The sequence below is a fragment of the Myxine glutinosa genome, chromosome 1, assembly GCF_964187855.1.
Source record: "Myxine glutinosa chromosome 1, kmMyxGlut1.1, whole genome shotgun sequence".
NCBI classification, from domain to species: Eukaryota; Metazoa; Chordata; class Myxini; order Myxiniformes; family Myxinidae; genus Myxine; species Myxine glutinosa.
The window spans coordinates 224495766-224512405 of NC_136261.1; the positions used below are offsets into that span (position 1 = coordinate 224495766).

Genomic DNA, 16640 nt, shown 5'->3' on the forward strand with positions numbered 1-16640 from the left:
CTTGGTTTTTTAGGGCGTTTTGACTGTCGAGGGATGTTAGGTGTGTCCCAAGGTCATTAAAAAAAACTCGCCGAGCTACAGGCGTACTTGGGGCATAGATATTAAAAATAGTATAGAATTTTCCACAGTAGTGGAATTCTAGGGATGCTAGGGATCCCTTGTGTATTTCGTCGAATTTAAGCGATGAAGGCGAAAAGGAGGGGCTAAGAATTATTGCGACACCGCCTTTGCGGGAGTCACCGTTACTAAAGAAGGACAGGCCGGGGAAGAGCCTACACCACTCTGCGACACAGCAGTCGTTGGCATGGGTCTCTTGTAAGAGGGCAATGTCAACTTTCTTCTGTAATAAAAAATCCCTTACTTGAACTTTACGGACAGAGCTACATCCTCCGTTAATATTCAGGCTACAAATGGAAAAACTCATTACAGCTATAAGGAGGAGTGACCACCACTCAATTTTTTGATAGCAGTTCATTCTTAGCTTTTTGCAACCACTTCTTTAAACGGTGACGTTGGGAGGAATTGAAATTAAAAACGTGGGGCCGTTTTACCATCAGTTTAGCGGAATGTATAAAATCAGGTAGCTCCGGAAAAAAGGTTTCTATTACAACATTCCTTTTTCGGAATGTGTCCTTAAGAAACCTTTTTATCTCGGAGGGAGGGATTGGAGGGATTTCTTCTTCCTTAAGGCTACCACATTCACTAACAGAGTCATCTATATCAGATGGCTCAGATGGTGTGTCACACTGGTTTTCATCATTTATCTCCTCACCGTCATCACATCCCTCCACGTTATCGGATGGGGCATAGTCCATAGAGGGGGGGGGGACGGGGAGGGAGAGAAATGAGCCATCTTCAGGGGAGGGGGGGGGGGTACTAATTTTTGTGGTTCAACCATATCAGTTTCTAGGTCAGTAGACAAGGGCGAGGATTCATCCACATCTATGTCCTCCAATACCGAGAAACGATTTTCTGTGACGAGGGACAAATCTAGGCCAGAGAGGAGGGCCTGTCGGTTTTCAGTTGTAGGTTTTTTAAAGAGATGACCGTTTTCATCTGTTGTTTGCAGATGTCTTTTTCCTTTTGGGCAGACTAATTGAAACTCGTCCTGGTTAGTGGGAAGAGATTGCAAGGGTTTGGGGGGAGGGGGGGGGGAGGGAGGACGTGATCATCGGGAGGGGGATCCCATCGACTACCACGGCGGGAGAGGTAGGATCAGTTGTAGCAGGCAACAAGCTGTGATTGGACGATGTCGCCTGGGGGGTGAGATCTATAGTTAACAGGAGATGGCTGCAATTAGATCCTTCAGTAGAGGGAGGGGCCCCTGTTTCAAGGGGAGGGGAGGGGGGTACGGCGGGGGGGTTTGGATTGGTGGTAAGAGGGCTTGGGTCGGTGGTGGACAGATTGGGATCAGTGGTGGTAAGGCTTGGGTCGATGGTGGGAAGGTTCGGGTCGGTGGTGGGAGGGCTTGGTTCGGCGGCGGGAGGGCTTGGTTCGGTGGTGGGAAGGTTTGGTTCGGTGGTGGGAAGGCTTGGGTCGGTGGTGGGAAGGCTTGGGTCGGTGGTGGAAGGGTTTGGATCGGTGGTGGGAAGGTGGGGGGGTTGCTTATTCCCGGTTCGGAGGGGAGGTTGTACTTGTGGAGAATTCTCTTTTCGGGGGCAGTCATGCTTAACATGCCCAAATTGTCCGCAGCCAAAACATTTTAGAACGTTGGTGGACACGTACACTGTATATTCGTTCTGTTGATGTTTTAATTTTATTATAAGGTTTAAATCCTTCTGGGAATTTTTTAAAATCATAAACACTTGCCGCCGGAATGAAACCACGTGCCTTAAATCGTTGTTTCGTGACCCGAAGGGAATCATGGAGATACGAGACACGATGGTACCGTATCGGGACAATTCTTTAATTAGTACATCGTCGGATACAAATGGGGGGCAATTTGATATCACGACTTTTATCGCTGGGCTATCTAGTGGGGAAAACATTACAAATAGATCTGGATCGATTGTCAAACCCTGTTCGACAATTTGTGGGACACAATCCACGTCGGACAGAAAAATAACGATCCGCTTGTTCATCCGCGAAGCGGCAACAACCTTGTCGATCCCGACAACACGACCGGTTGCGAGGACAACGTCCTCGACACTAACCTCACGTTCCGGAGGTACACAAAAGAACCCGTGCTTACGGGTCAGGCTCTGAAAGGCCGTAAATCGAGATAGTGCAGCTGCCATGCTGGAACAGCTGCACTTACAACCCCTCCCCAACTCGGGGAGGGTGAATATATAATACAATCTTCCCTACCCGAACTCCGGGAATGGGAAGCAATCAGACCTCTCCGATTTCCCTAACTTCGGAAAAGGGAGGCAACAAAACAAACTGAAGGAAAGATAAACGAAAGGAAAAAAGGAAATAGAGGTTTAAGATGAAGGAGCAAACACCGATCGGGCGACGCCCAAAAACGGCGAACCCTTACCAGCGATCACCCTGTGCTCTCCGGCTCTCTCTCCCGTCTCAACGTATATGGGAATCACCAGGAAGACTCCACGAACAGGTACAAGGACACAGAGGGGGGAAAACGGGGGGGGGGGGGGGGAATGGAGCAACAACACAGAGCACTCACAGGCCTCCACAAGCAGACGCCATGACAGTACAACCAGCATACAAACGGCCAGCAGGTGGCGACAGAGAGGGGAGAGAGAGAGAGAGAGAGAGAGAGAGAGAGAGAGAAGAGAAGAGAAGAGAAGAGAAGAGAAGAGAAGAGAAGAGAAGAGAAGAGAAGAGAGAGAGAGAGAGAGAGAGAGAGAGAGAGAGAGAGAGAGACAGACAGGAAAAGGCCGGTCCATGGGGACCGATCGGCAATCTGATCGTGACCGCGCTACCCTGCCGAATTCGGCTGAAGGGAAGAATGGGGACGATTTGGCCCTCGGCTTGCGTTAGGATGTACAACCACCACAAAAGGCATCCCCGATAGTTGTAGTACTTGGAATGTTAAACAAGACAGTGTACAAGACTGCTTCAATGGTGATAAAGTTCCAGAATTTTAAAACGAGTTTTAAAATCACTATTTTATTTCATTGGAATTATATACCCAAGCACTATGTGGGGTAAAGTGTTCTATGAACTCTCTAGTTATAATAATTGAAATTGTCATTAATACAGAAGTGCTGTCGGATGGCAATCAAACTGGAGGGAATGATACCAGATCTTGTTCAGTACCTGAGAAACAATAAGTCAGAGCTGCAGAAACTCTGTGCCAGTGCAATCTTTAAGGTGAGGCCCCAGCCACTTTCCTTTATCATACAGTCACGTGAAAAAGTAAGTACACCCCATGTAAAGTTTTGACTTTTTCAACATATTTCAACATACAGCTATATGATCTTCATTTAAACAATATTGACAGATAAAGGTGATACAATATAACAAATATCATGAAACATTTACATTTTGTAGTCCATTGTATAATTTAAATAAACATAAATGCAAATTTCGCATGTGGAAAAAGTAAGTCCACCCTTGGCTCTAATCGGTGGTATTACCCCCTTTGGCAGAAACAACCTCAAGTAGGCGTTTCTTATAAATGTCTATCAGTCTCTGACATCAACTGAGAGAAAATTTGCCCACTGCTCCATGTAGAATTCTTTCGGCTGTGCGATGTTTGAGGGGTTTCTTGCATGCACAGCTCGTTTCAAATCCCCCCACAACATCTCGATGGGATTTAGATCCGGGCTTTGACTTGGCCATTCCAGAACCCTCCATTTCTTTCTTTTCAGCCATTCCTTGGTGGATTTACTGGTATGTTTAGGGTCATTGTCATGTTGCAAGGTCCACCTTCAGTTGAGCTTCAATTTTCCGACAGATGACCTCACATTATCCTCAAGCACCCTCTGGTACAATGAAGAATTCATAGTGGATTCTATGATGGTGAGCTGCCCAGGCCCTGATGCAGCAAAACTGCCCCAAACCATAATATTTCCACCACCATGCTTTACAGTTGGTATCAGGTCCTTGTGGTCAAATGCTGTCTTTAGTTTTCACCAAACATGTCTTCTGGTACTGTGGCCAAATAGCTCTACCTTTGACTCATCTGTCCAGAGCACATTGTTCCAGAAGTGCTGGTCTTTGCCTCAGTGTTCATTTGCAAACTTTATTCTTGCCCTGATGATCTTTCTGGACAGCAAAGGTTTCCTCCTGGCACACCTCCCATGCAGATCAAATTTGTGCAGCCTCTTTCTAATGGTAGACTCATGCACTTTGACATCAACAGTGGCATGAGCTACCTGTAGGTCCCGTGATGACCTTCTGGGATTCTTAGAGACTTCTTTCAGCATCTTGCGGTCTGCTCTCGGGCTGAACTTGCTGGGGCGGCCTGGCCTGAACAAGTTGTCAGTTGTTTGGAATCTTCTCCACTTGTAGATGATCTTCCGGACAGTCGAATGATTGATTTAAAATTTGAGATCTTTTTACATCCCTTCCCAGATTCGTAGGCATCTATAACCTTCTTTCTGTAGGCCTCAGAGAGCTCTTTTGATCTAGGCATGGTGACGCCACACACTTCAACAACAAAGAGCAAACCAAACTAAATGTCTGAGGTTTAAATAAGACAGGTTCCTCCAAGATCCTCTCTAACGATGTTCTAATCATTTGCACCTGAGCTGGTGCACCTGATTCTAATTTTAGGTATTTGAAGTAGTGATAAATGTAGGGGTGTGCTTACTTTCTCCACATGCGAAATTTGCAGTTATGTTTATTTAAATTATACAATGGACTACAAAATGTAAATGTTTCATGATATTTGTTATATTATATCACCTTTATCTATCAATATTATTGAAATGAAGATCAAATAGCTGTATGTTGAAATATGTTGAAAAAGTCAAAACTTCTACATGGGGTGTACTTACTTTTTCACGTGACTGTATACTAGTTGTGCCTAATTGTCGCTTCGCTGATGGATTTAATCAAAAGACAGCATGTTGCACTTCACAAACAATATTGCATGTCTATCTGTGAGTCTCAATGAGGATGTATAATGAAGTGAAACATGTGAAGAGGATATTTTATAACCGGTTGTTGGTATTGGTGGCGTGGCTGTGGTTGTTGTTGTTGTTGGTGTGCTCCCTACATGTACACTCATACATTTTTATATTGCTTCAAGAAGTACGGTATTACTATATACAGTGCCTTCAGAAAGCATTCACATCTCTTGACCTTTTTCACATTTTGTTGTGTTATAGCCTGGATTTAAAATGGATTAATTGAGATTTCTTGTCACTGATTCACACATAATTCCCCATACTGTCAGTAGCATATTTTTTTCCTTTTTTACAAAATAATTAAAAATGAAATACAGAAATATCTAATTTATAAAAGTATTCAACCCCCGAGTCAATACTTTGTAGAAGCGCCTTTGCCAACAATTACAGCTTCGGGTCTTCTTGGGTATGTCTGTATCTGCTTTGCACATCTGAATTTTGGGAATTTCACCCAATCTTCCTTCCAAATTTGCTCAAGCTCTGTCAAGTTGGTCGGACGGCCAGCTCCAGGAAAAGTCTGGGTAGTTCCATATTCTTTCAATTTCCTCATGAGGGAGCATGAGGGAGCTCACTGTGCTCTTGGGAACTTTCAACACTCTATAAATTGTTTTTTACCTTTCCCCAGATCTATGTCTCCTCACAATTCTATCTCGGAGTTATATGGACAGTTCCTTGTACTACAAGGTAGAGATTTTGCTTTGACATGTGCTGTCAACTGTGGGACCTTATATAGAAAGGTGTTTTTCTTTCGAAATCATGTGCAATCAATTGAATTGGCCATAGGTGGACTCCAATCGAGTTGTAGAGACATCTCAAGGATGATCAAAGGAAATTGGATGCACTTGAGCTCAATTTGGAGTGTCATAGCAAAGGGGTTGAATACTTTTTGACTGAAGACATTTCTGCTTTTCATTTTTAATTATTTTGTAAAAATATTCTAAAAACAACAATCCACTTTGGCATTATGGGGTATTATGTATAGCTGAGTAACAAAAATCTCAATTTAATCCATTTTAAATTCAGGCTGTAATACAACATAATGTGAAAAGGTCAAGGGGTGCGTATACTTTCCAAAGGCACTGTATAATGTGTGCTCCTTTCCTGTCCATCATACTTTATTCTAAAGGGTTCCTGCTATCTACTGCTGGAACACTTAATTTAAGCTCCAAGTCCTGCATTTTCCTCTTCCTCTTCCTCTTCCCTCCTGGAAAGATAGGCTTTTAAAACAGGCACTTATGATTGATTAAACGGACACTAATTTTTGTTCCATGCAAATTGATTACGTATTTGCTTTCCAACAGCACCAGTTTTATTATTCTACGACAGCAGAAAACCCTTTAGAATAAAGCGTGATGGACACACACACACAAACACACTTCTCCTTTTAGTAATAGATTGATCTTCTTTATAATGCGAATCACCGCAGTTTTTCTTTGTTTTTTGATCGCTGCTCTAAAAGCCATCCATAATGCTGACTTTTAATGGATTTGCATGCTTTTCTTTAATTAACAGTGTGCAGAAGATGCTGAAACAAGGGACGTTGTAAGGACCTGCAAAGGGCTAGACCCCTTGGCAAGCCTATTGAATAACACAGACTGCACAGAGCTGCTCACTGCTGCAACCGGTGCTATATGGAAGTGTTGTTTAAGCCAGGAGAATGCAAATAGGTAACACTATTTTATTCAGACTCAAAGGATATACGATAGTAGATGTATAGCTCAATGATAACGCATGAAAGCATGCACATTGGTAAAAAGTCGTCCACATATTATGCGGGAGGGGAGGAGGAGTTTGAGGGTGGGGTGAGGAGGGAATTGGATAAACTAACTAAAATCGAGAAAAAGGAAGGAAAGAGGGGAAGATAAGAGAATGTAATGGAGTTTGAATAAAAGGGAAATGAAATTGGGAGGAATTGGATTAAATGTAAGAGAAAGGAGGGAAATGTGTGAAGCACACATTCTAATTCTTTGGTAATGAAATTCTCATATGTTTTGCAACAGTAATTTGGAGATATCCCTTAACACAGCAGATCAAAGCATCCAAGAAACCATGGACTTCTCAGAGCAATTCATTTGTCAGCCAACCTCCATCTTTTAAATTGTTAAAATACTTTTGTTTCCTAATGTGGTGTGGTTGTCACCAGTGATTGAGTGAAAAATCTGTGAAAGTTTTCATCAGAATTGGATTACTTTTCCGATATTTCTGAATTGGATTACGTCAGAAAATGGTGCACTCGAAGCTGAGTCTGTCGAGTTGTTAACATGTCATTGCCAATGATTTACACTTGTGGTCTCTTGATAATTGGAATTACCACCATATCAAATACAGTAAATTAAAGTCCTATTTAGACCATTCCTTCAAATCCACATATTGTACGTGCTACCAATTTGAATACCAACAATTTTTTAATGGGCCTGGGTTTTTTTTAATATCGGAGAAAGTACTTCTACTGTGTAGCATATGGCAATTACCACCCACATCCAATCACTCCTACTTTCCTGTACAATGAATTGGAAAGAGCCAACGCAGAGCTTTTATACTCTCCATCATAAAAAACGAACATGTAGAATTAATGATAATGTAATTCTTGAAGGAGTGCTCGCTCCAGCATTCAGTACAAGTACCCTTTGGCACGAGGGATTTGCAGAACATCTGATTGCAAGTTTCTGTGTGACGTAATTACTTCATGCAATAATCGTTCAGCACATACAACTCATGCACCATAGGTTTTTAGAGGTGACCCTTGTGGTTATTTGCATTCTGAGCGATTAGCCACAATGGTGACCTGTATCACACTTATTTTGTGTCCATTAACCCATTTTCACCAAAAATCTTTGCACTTCCAACAAATCCATTATTGTATATTGCAGTGTTATGAAATCCGTGCAAATAATTAATTATGGTAAATCTGGGTGAAGAAACAGGAAGTTTTGAGCAGTTTCAATGTAATAGAGTGCCAGAACAGATTCACCTTATTTCTTTGAGCAGATTATATACTGCAGCAGTCAACAAGGAAGTTAAGGAAGTAATTGTGGTACAGGCTTGCGGAGATATTTATCCATCACCATCCTCAATAGAAACACAATCCCCTCCTCCATCAAGTCCTTTGTGAGGTAAACAAACATCTCTTTTGCATTTTACTTTGTTCAATTTTGTTTTTATGTCCATCGTCATTGTGAGTTCCTGGAAGTTCCCAGCAGATCTAATGTACAAACAATCAGGTAGCATAAGCAAATGGTCACGGGCTTTAATTGTCATATGCTCTTACCATGATCATCATTATGATCATCAAATTATTCTCACTAATGTTTTTTTTGCAATTGCAAAAGCTCTCCAAAACGATATTTTCAAATTTCTGAAAGTCGACTATATCCCAGCATTGTTGGATTTACAATTTGCACATTTTGTTTTTAATTTGATGATTTTGAGTTGATTACTTAATTGCCTTCATTTATTTATTTATTCGAAAGTTAAGTAAAATGTGCTGTATTCCAAACTGGGTAATTTTGTGTTGATGACTGTTGCTCATCTTTAATACTAGACTACAAAGAGGCAATATAACCTCTCAAAAGCAGGGATGACAGTTTTTGTATACAAGATCGAGGCTCATGTAAGAGATAAAATTGATCACAAAAAAGACAAACTGACACATAAAACATAAGATAAAGGGAGCGGGAGAACAAGATGGCGAGCAGGGACATTGGGAGATCTGTGGGAGGGAGAGGGCTTGGAGAGAGGGGGCATGGGAAGGGGGGGAACCGGTAGGAGAGGTAAAAAAAAACACGTGGACTCGGAGACAGCTAGGACTTCCAGGAAAGAAATCGGTATTTCAAAACAGTGGATCTGGGGTGAATTAACGGGTGTAGAAAAGATCAAGGTTTTGGATGGGGGAAGATAAGAGATGGTGGTGAACAGCTGTTTTAAAGACCTGGAGGGAGGAGTGGGATTGAAGGGAGTGGGGGAGTTTGTTCCAGAGGCGGGAGAAAAGAGGAATGAAAGAGTGAAGGTGAACAGAGAGCCTTGATTTTGCCAATTTCACCAGAAGAGGGTTGGTGGCAGATCTTGTGCGACCTGTAGGAATATTTGGGGGACAGAGCACAGATAGAGCTGGGGGAGCAAGGCCGGAGAGGAGTCGGTAGAAGACAGAAAGACCACCAACCTGCCTGCGGTGAGTGAGTGAAAGGCCCTCGGAATTAGCTTCATCGCGAGGATGTACAATTGTATAAGAATGTATAATTGTAAGGATGTACATCAGGGTTGACAGTGCAAGGATGAGGAAAGCTTATTGTACTCATTAAATCAATGCATATTCAAATGCATGCAAATGTCTTCAGAAGTAGTCTGCACTTACAGTCAATAGGATGCCCATGTGCTTAAGCAAAGCAGCCAGAATGAGTGGATGAGAAAGCTGGTCTGATTATAATAGGAAGGCAATCTCACAGGTTATCCTTGTTTAATGAGATAGTGTTGAAAATTTGTATCATAGTAAATACTTGGTGATGCTTGTTTTGATGTAATGTGCAGGTTTCGGGACCTGAAGGCTGTCGAAACTTTGGTGTCACTGCTCAACGATCAACCTGAGGAGATACTAGTGAATGTGGTTGGGGCACTCGGAGAGTGTGCCAAGGATCCGGAGTGCCGTATAATAATTCGAAAGTGTGGTGGGATCCCACTACTTGTTTCACTACTCACGGGCACCAACCAAGCTTTGCTAATAAATGCATCAAATGCTGTGGGCGCCTGTGCTCTGGACCATGAAAGTATGGAGTGAGTTTGCAGCAACACCAATTTTATTTCTTTTGCATTCACCTCTCTTTTAATAACCACCTTTCTCTACAAGAAAACAGATATGGAACTAGAAGGGCACTCTGTAGAGTGCATACCTCTGCCAGGCTGACTAGTATACATTTTGTATCCCAATGACAGGCCGGATCTGGATTCGGACCTGAACCAAAATCTAATCAGTTTGTTCTTGTCACCGAACCAACTCATCCCCCAAGTTTTGTCATAACTCGTCCATAACTTTTTGAGATATCAAACTATATCTCGATTTTGTCCCCATCTCTCAATGATGAAAAATCACTTTAAAAAAAAAACAAAAAACCTCATATTCGGATTCTAACCTTCACCAAGATCGAATCAATTTGTCCTTTTCACACACCCAACCTGCCCACGAAGTTTCGTCTGATTCCGTCCCCAACTCTGAGATATTGTGATGTATATAGTTTTTGGCCCCATCTCTGAATGATGCAGAATCACTAAAAATATTGTCGCGTCGCCGGCGATTAAGATTAATAGCTTATGTTAATGGTGTACGAAGATAACATGTCTAAACAGCCTCTTCCTGTTTATGTTTCCTTGTATTCTATAAATTATTATGTCCTTTTTTGCAGAATTATTAATCGTTTAGATGGCATTCGCCTCCTCTGGTCTTTACTCAAAAACCCAAATCCAGAGGTGAAATCCATGGCAGCTTGGGCAATTTGCCCCTGTTTGGAGAATATCCAGGTAAGTGGGTTACAATGTAGGTTTTATTTCTGATCTTACATCCATTTTATTTCAGTAGAGCCATGCTTCGTTAAACAGATTAGTTTCAAGGGTTGTTTAAAAAATTGAAAATTTGAATTATCAGGCTTTAAAAAGAAAGAAAGATGGTTCACGATGATCCATGATTGTGAAAATGTAAAGCCTGGTGTTGGTTTAACGGTTAGGGTGGCTGGCTTGGGATCCTATAAGGTCCTGAGTTTGAATCCTGGTTGGCCGTTGAATTAACATCAGATGGGGTTGACACCACCTGTCCTTCTGAGCTTCGCAAAATGAGTACCAGTGGCAATAGAGAGGGCACTCCATCAGCAGCACAACCGTGTCCTCAGCCAATGATTCTACCTGCAGTCCTGTGCTGCATACGAAAGAAGAAGTGTAAATGCAGTGCAGTATTGACATGCCACTGCTCTGCAATGACATTGTGCTTTATTAAAATACGGTAGGAGATAAAGCACAGCTTAATGTTTCGCTGTGTAAAATGCATACAACATAATACATACACGAGGCAACAATAGCTAAAACATACAGGAAATAATTACATGAATGAACAGGATTACATTAATAAATATCAATTTATTAATGTAATCCTGTTCATTCATGTGGGAAAATTGCATGCCCTCAGTACTGGTACGGTTCACCAGAGGACCTCGGTTCGATTCCTGGTCTGGGCATGTAATTTTCCCACATATATCACTACAGGAATTAGAAAACATAGTGGAAACACTGGAATTAAAGATAGAATAATGGATGAGAAATTTCAAATCAAACTTGGAATGCATGTCGGGTCACACTGATTGCGCGCAGCAAACCCGGGGGTCAGGATACATGCTGGATTACAGTGTGAGCAAGTGCACCTGTAATCACTCTGTGCCTGCGTCACCTCTTGAACCCAGACTCAAATTGGCACAAACATTGATTTGACCACCACTTAAATATATGAGCCCAATTAAACATGTTAAAAATCAAACACATTTGATTCAAAAGCAACAGAGGCAAAGCCGAAAACAGTAGTGAAGAATAAAAACATCAGGGATAGGCTGAGTTATTATATCAGGTGGCACTGGCTAACATCACATGCTTAAAGCATCAAAACATCAACTATAAAAACATCAAAAATACATAATATAAACTAGAAAGAGCAATCAGAGATTGCAGACCCTCGCCAGGATGTGTTTTCAGTGGTTTTTAAGGCTTTTGTGTTAAAACAAATATGGCGGCCGAACCACGTGACCGATGGTCATTATTGTTTTCTAAACTAATTTATTCCTTGATGATGCTCAAGAAATTTCATCTTGATCGGATGAAGTTTTGTACTTGTCTAATTATGACGTCATAATGGAGGCACCTATGACATCATCATTAACATATTTTATTCCCCGTGGAGTTATTTACATTGAGCCATGTCTCAATTTTTTCTATTCAGCGCTTTTGGAGATATGGAGGTGCAAAAATTTACCGTTTTTCCAAAATGGCGGCCGAACCACGTGACCCATGACGTCATAATTATCATAAAAAAATTCTACAGGTGGAGTTGCACCTATGGTGAAAATTTCCTGTCAATCAGACCAACAGTTGCAGAGAAAATCATATTTATTCTGTGCGGACAAACAAACAAACAAACAAATGAAAAATCGGTCAGAGACCGAGGACTTGCCGGAATGTACTTTTTATCGGCCATTTAGAACAAATATGGCGGCCGAACCACGTGACCGATGACGTCATCATTAACATATTTTATTCCCCATGGAGAGTTCTTTACAATGAGCCATGTCTCAATTTTTTCTATTCAGCACTTTTGGAGAGATGGAGGTGCAAAGTTTTTGGGTTTTTCCAAGATGGCGGCCGAACCCCGTGACTGATGACGTCATCATTAACATATTTTATTCCCCATGGAGAGTTCTTTACAATGAGCCATGTCTCAATTTTTTCTGTTCAGTACTTTCGGAGAAATAGAGGTGCAAAATTTTTCGGTTTTTCCAAGATGGCGGCCGAACCACGTGATCGATGACGTCATCAATTGGGCACAGTCTATTCCGGTGCAAGACCAATATGTGTGCAAAGCTTGGCGATTCTACGTGCAACGGTGTAGACATAGTGCTGCAAACAGACAGACAGACAAATAGACAGACAGACAGACAGACAAATGAAAAATCGGTCAGAGATCGAGGACTTGCCGGAATTTACTTTATCGGCCATTTAGGACAAACATGGCGGCCGAACCACATGGCCGATGACGTCATCATTAACATATTCTATTCCCCATGGAGAGTTCTTTACAATGAGCCATGTCTCAATTTTTTCTGTTCAGCACTTTCGGAGATATCGAGGTGCAAAGTTTTTCCAAGATGGCGGCCGAACCACGTGACCGATGACGTCATCATTAACATATTTTATTCCCCATGGAGAGTTCTTTCCAATGAGCCATGTCTCAATTTTTTCTATTCAGCACTTTTGGAGATATGGAGGTGCTACGTTTTTCGGTTTTTCCAAGATGGCGGCCGACCACGTGACTGATGACGTCATCATTCACATATTTTATTCCCCATGGAGAGTTCTTTACAATGAGCCATGTCTCAATTTTTTCTATTCAGTACTTTCAGAGATATGGAGGTGCAAAGTTTTGCCGTTTTTCCAAGATGGCGGCCGACCACGTGACTGATGACGTCATCATTAACACATTTTATTCCCCATGGAGAGTTCTTCACAATGAGCCATGTCTCAATTGTTTCTGTTCAGTACTTTCGGAGATATAGCGGTGCAAATTATTTCGGTTTTTCCAAGATGGCCGCCGAAACACGTGACCGATGACGTCATAAATTGGGCACAGTCTATTCCAGGGCAAGACGAATATGTGTGCAAAGTTTGGCGATTCTCCGTGCAACGGTGTAGACGCAGTGCTGCAAACAGACAGACAGACAGACAGACAGACAAACAGACAGACAGATCAACATACTTGCCGGAAATTTTTCCGGCAAGTAACAAAAAGGGACTCAAATGCAATACCCTCTCCTCAGGTGAGGGTAATGATATATGTGTTTTTTTATATATATACTATATATCTAACAGAGTATAAAAGCTTACTTTGCTGATTTCAGCATTGATTACTCAACACATATGACAACATCTGTCCTCTGCTTTAATGAAAGTTGCCTTCTGGGAAAAATTAACCTCTTGGTAAAAAAATTACTAAACCCTCTTTCATCAAAATCCACTTACAAGTGATTTTTTGTAAAAAATAAAATAAATAAAACAACCCACTAACTAAACACGGTAATTAACCTTGAGGGGGGAATGTTTTTAAAGAGGTAGAAAACACTTCGCAACACTGGAATGACCTTGTACAGCTGTGTCATGAATGCAGGACGCAGGTGAGATGGTTTTTTCCTTCCTTGGAGGTCTGCGCCTCATTGTTCACCTCCTGACTTCTGATGATCGTGATGTTCTGGCCGCAGTATGTGCTGCTATTGCCATTATTGCCAAAGACCAGAAGAATCTGGCCGTAATGACAGACTTCAATGTAGTCCCATTGCTGGCCAACCTCACCAACACTGTGAGTACCTCATTTTCTCGATAATTCTTTCAGCTACAAATTGTGAGCCCATTAATTTAAAAATGTTTCTTATTGTCATTATTATTTATATATTCTTTAAATAAAATATTTATACTTTTTTCGAGCTCACATGGTTGCACATTCATGATACAAGGAAATCTAGATACAAGAGGATGCAATTTGGCTCAGCATGCCTCAACAGTATCCGCACACCTCATATTAACTTTATTTATTAATTATCTTCTTTGTACTAACCATATTATCACTCCTACTTTTATTTTAATACAACGTAACATTTACTAATCCACATCTCCCTTTATAAATCAACCGAGGAATTATGGTCAGCTAACTAGAAACTGTGCAGGATCTTTAGCATTCACAATTTTTATGCAGACAGTACAGACATAAACAACCCAATTCGAAAAACCAGTGTACTCCGAGAAGCAGTGCTCGCCCGCTGGCAGTCATTGTAGTGGCAGTTTTATTCAAATTCGATTTATACTTAGGAGAATAAATCTAGGAGCAGCACACCACCAACTAAGCTATTCTGCCACTCTTCAGTCTACAAAATCTGACCCTCCACAAAAGTATCCCAACGAAGTATACTAATCAGGCCTAACTTCTTGACTTTGCTTCATTTCCAAAATCTGACTAATATAAGTTGTAGGACACTTACGAGATGATGTTGAGTCCCCATGTTTATTACGTACAGAAATACTGAAACAAGCAAATGAGGGGGTTGGGTTAGGAAGGGCTAATGCGGCTAACAAGATCATGCGCGTCAGGATGGGGGTTGACATGAGCTGGTGGTACACTGCCTGCTTGAAGCCATGAAGGGAAGAATGGGGAAGAACAGCCTCTGGAAGCCTGGTTTCCCTTCATAATAAGTAAATATGTTTCCCCTTTTCTGAAGGTCATTAAGAAATACAGTCGTGGCCAAAAATATTGGCACCCTTGCACTTTGTTTTCAAATAACTCACAATTTTCCCGAAAAAGAAGTTGAAATTGACAAAAGTATTTGGTCTCCACAATTATTTATTTCCCTGTTAATATTACAGAACCTTTGTTTTTGATTCAGAACTTAATATCATTTTAATTCAGAAAAATAAAAATAAATGGCATTGACAAAATTATTGACAACCGAGACTTAATATTTGGTAGCACACACAGCTTTTCGACAAAATAACTGTAGTCAAGCGCTTCCTAAAGCCACGAATGAGCTTCCTACACCTCTCTACTGGCAGTTTGTCCCATTCTTCTTGTGCAAACTGCTCCAGTTCTCCCAGATTTGAAGGGTGCCTTCTCCCAACTGCTGTTTTCAGATCTCCCCACAGGTGTTCAATGGGATTTAGATCTGGACTCATTGCTGGCCACTTCAGAACAGTTCAGCGTTTTGTCTTGAGCCATTCCTGGGTGCTTTTTGAAGTGTGTTTGGGGTCATTGTCCTGCTGCAAGACCCATGACCTTCGACGGAGACCCAGCTTTCTGACACTGGATTGAACATTGCGCTCCAAAATGCCTTGGTATTCTCGAAATTTCATGATGTCATGCCCACATTCAAGGCACCCAGTGCCAGAGGCAGCACAGCAACCCCAAAACATCACTGAACCTCCTCCATGTTTGACTGTAGGGAAGGTGTTCTTTTCTTTGAAGGCTTCATTTTGTTTTCTGTAAACATAGAGATGATGTGCTTTCCCAAAAAGCTCGAATTTGGTCTCATCTGTCTACATGACATTCTCCCAGAAGGATTTTGGCTTGTTCAGGTGTGTTTTGGAAAACTCCAATCGCGATTTCTCAGCAGTGGGGTCCTCCTACCATAGAAACCGCTTTCAATAAGTTGGTGATGGATGGTGTGAGTTGAAACTGCCGTACCTTGTCTGAAGGTCAGCTTGAATCTGTTTGGCAGTTGATCGAGGTGCTTTCTCCACCATTCGAACAATCCTTCGCTGCATCTTCGATCAAGATTTCTCTTGCGGCCACGTCCAGGGAGGTTGGCTACAGTGCCATGGGCCTTAAACTTCCTGATAACATTGCGTATGGTGGACAAAGGAACATAAAGGTCTCCAGAGATGGACGTGTAGCCTTGAGATTGTCCATGCTTGGCTACAATCTTGTGTCTGACCTCCTGAGACAGTTCTCTGGATTTCTTTCTTTTCTCAACGCTCATTGCGGTACACACAGTGACACAAAACAGCAGAATGACTCATTTTCTCTATCCAAACTGGTTGAATGAGTGATTTTTATTTTGCAGGCACCTACAACTCACCACAGGTGAGTTCAATTCCAAAGTAAAGGAGAATCACCTGCTTGAAATCTAATTATTTCTAACAACTTCTAAAAGTTGCCAATAATATTGTCTGGGCCATTTTAGGATTTCTGTGTGGAATAAGCTAAGATATAGTAAAATTTTCAGCTTTTTTGTTTTGTTCCACTGCAAACCAAACAAATACATATGTGGATACCAAAAGATGTTTTAATTTCAAAAAAATTTGGAAGAAATGGTGAAT

At 41.5% G+C, this 16640-nt stretch overlaps 2 protein-coding genes across 2 annotated transcripts in view; one reads left to right on the forward strand and one right to left on the reverse strand.

The window, feature by feature from the left end:
* Positions 1–16640, reverse strand: part of LOC144891290 (uncharacterized) — a 981422-nt gene that overhangs the window by 672124 nt on the left and 292658 nt on the right. The window lies entirely within an intron of this gene.
* The window catches only part of ODAD2 (outer dynein arm docking complex subunit 2), an 89821-nt gene that overhangs the window by 50115 nt on the left and 23066 nt on the right, over positions 1–16640 (forward strand). The window contains exons 6-10 of the mRNA XM_078771080.1: positions 3166–3276; positions 6552–6706; positions 9564–9806; positions 10433–10547; positions 13945–14133. Coding sequence (XP_078627206.1) covers positions 3166–3276; positions 6552–6706; positions 9564–9806; positions 10433–10547; positions 13945–14133 — 813 coding nt within the window. The remainder of the gene's footprint in view (positions 1–3165; positions 3277–6551; positions 6707–9563; positions 9807–10432; positions 10548–13944; positions 14134–16640) is intronic.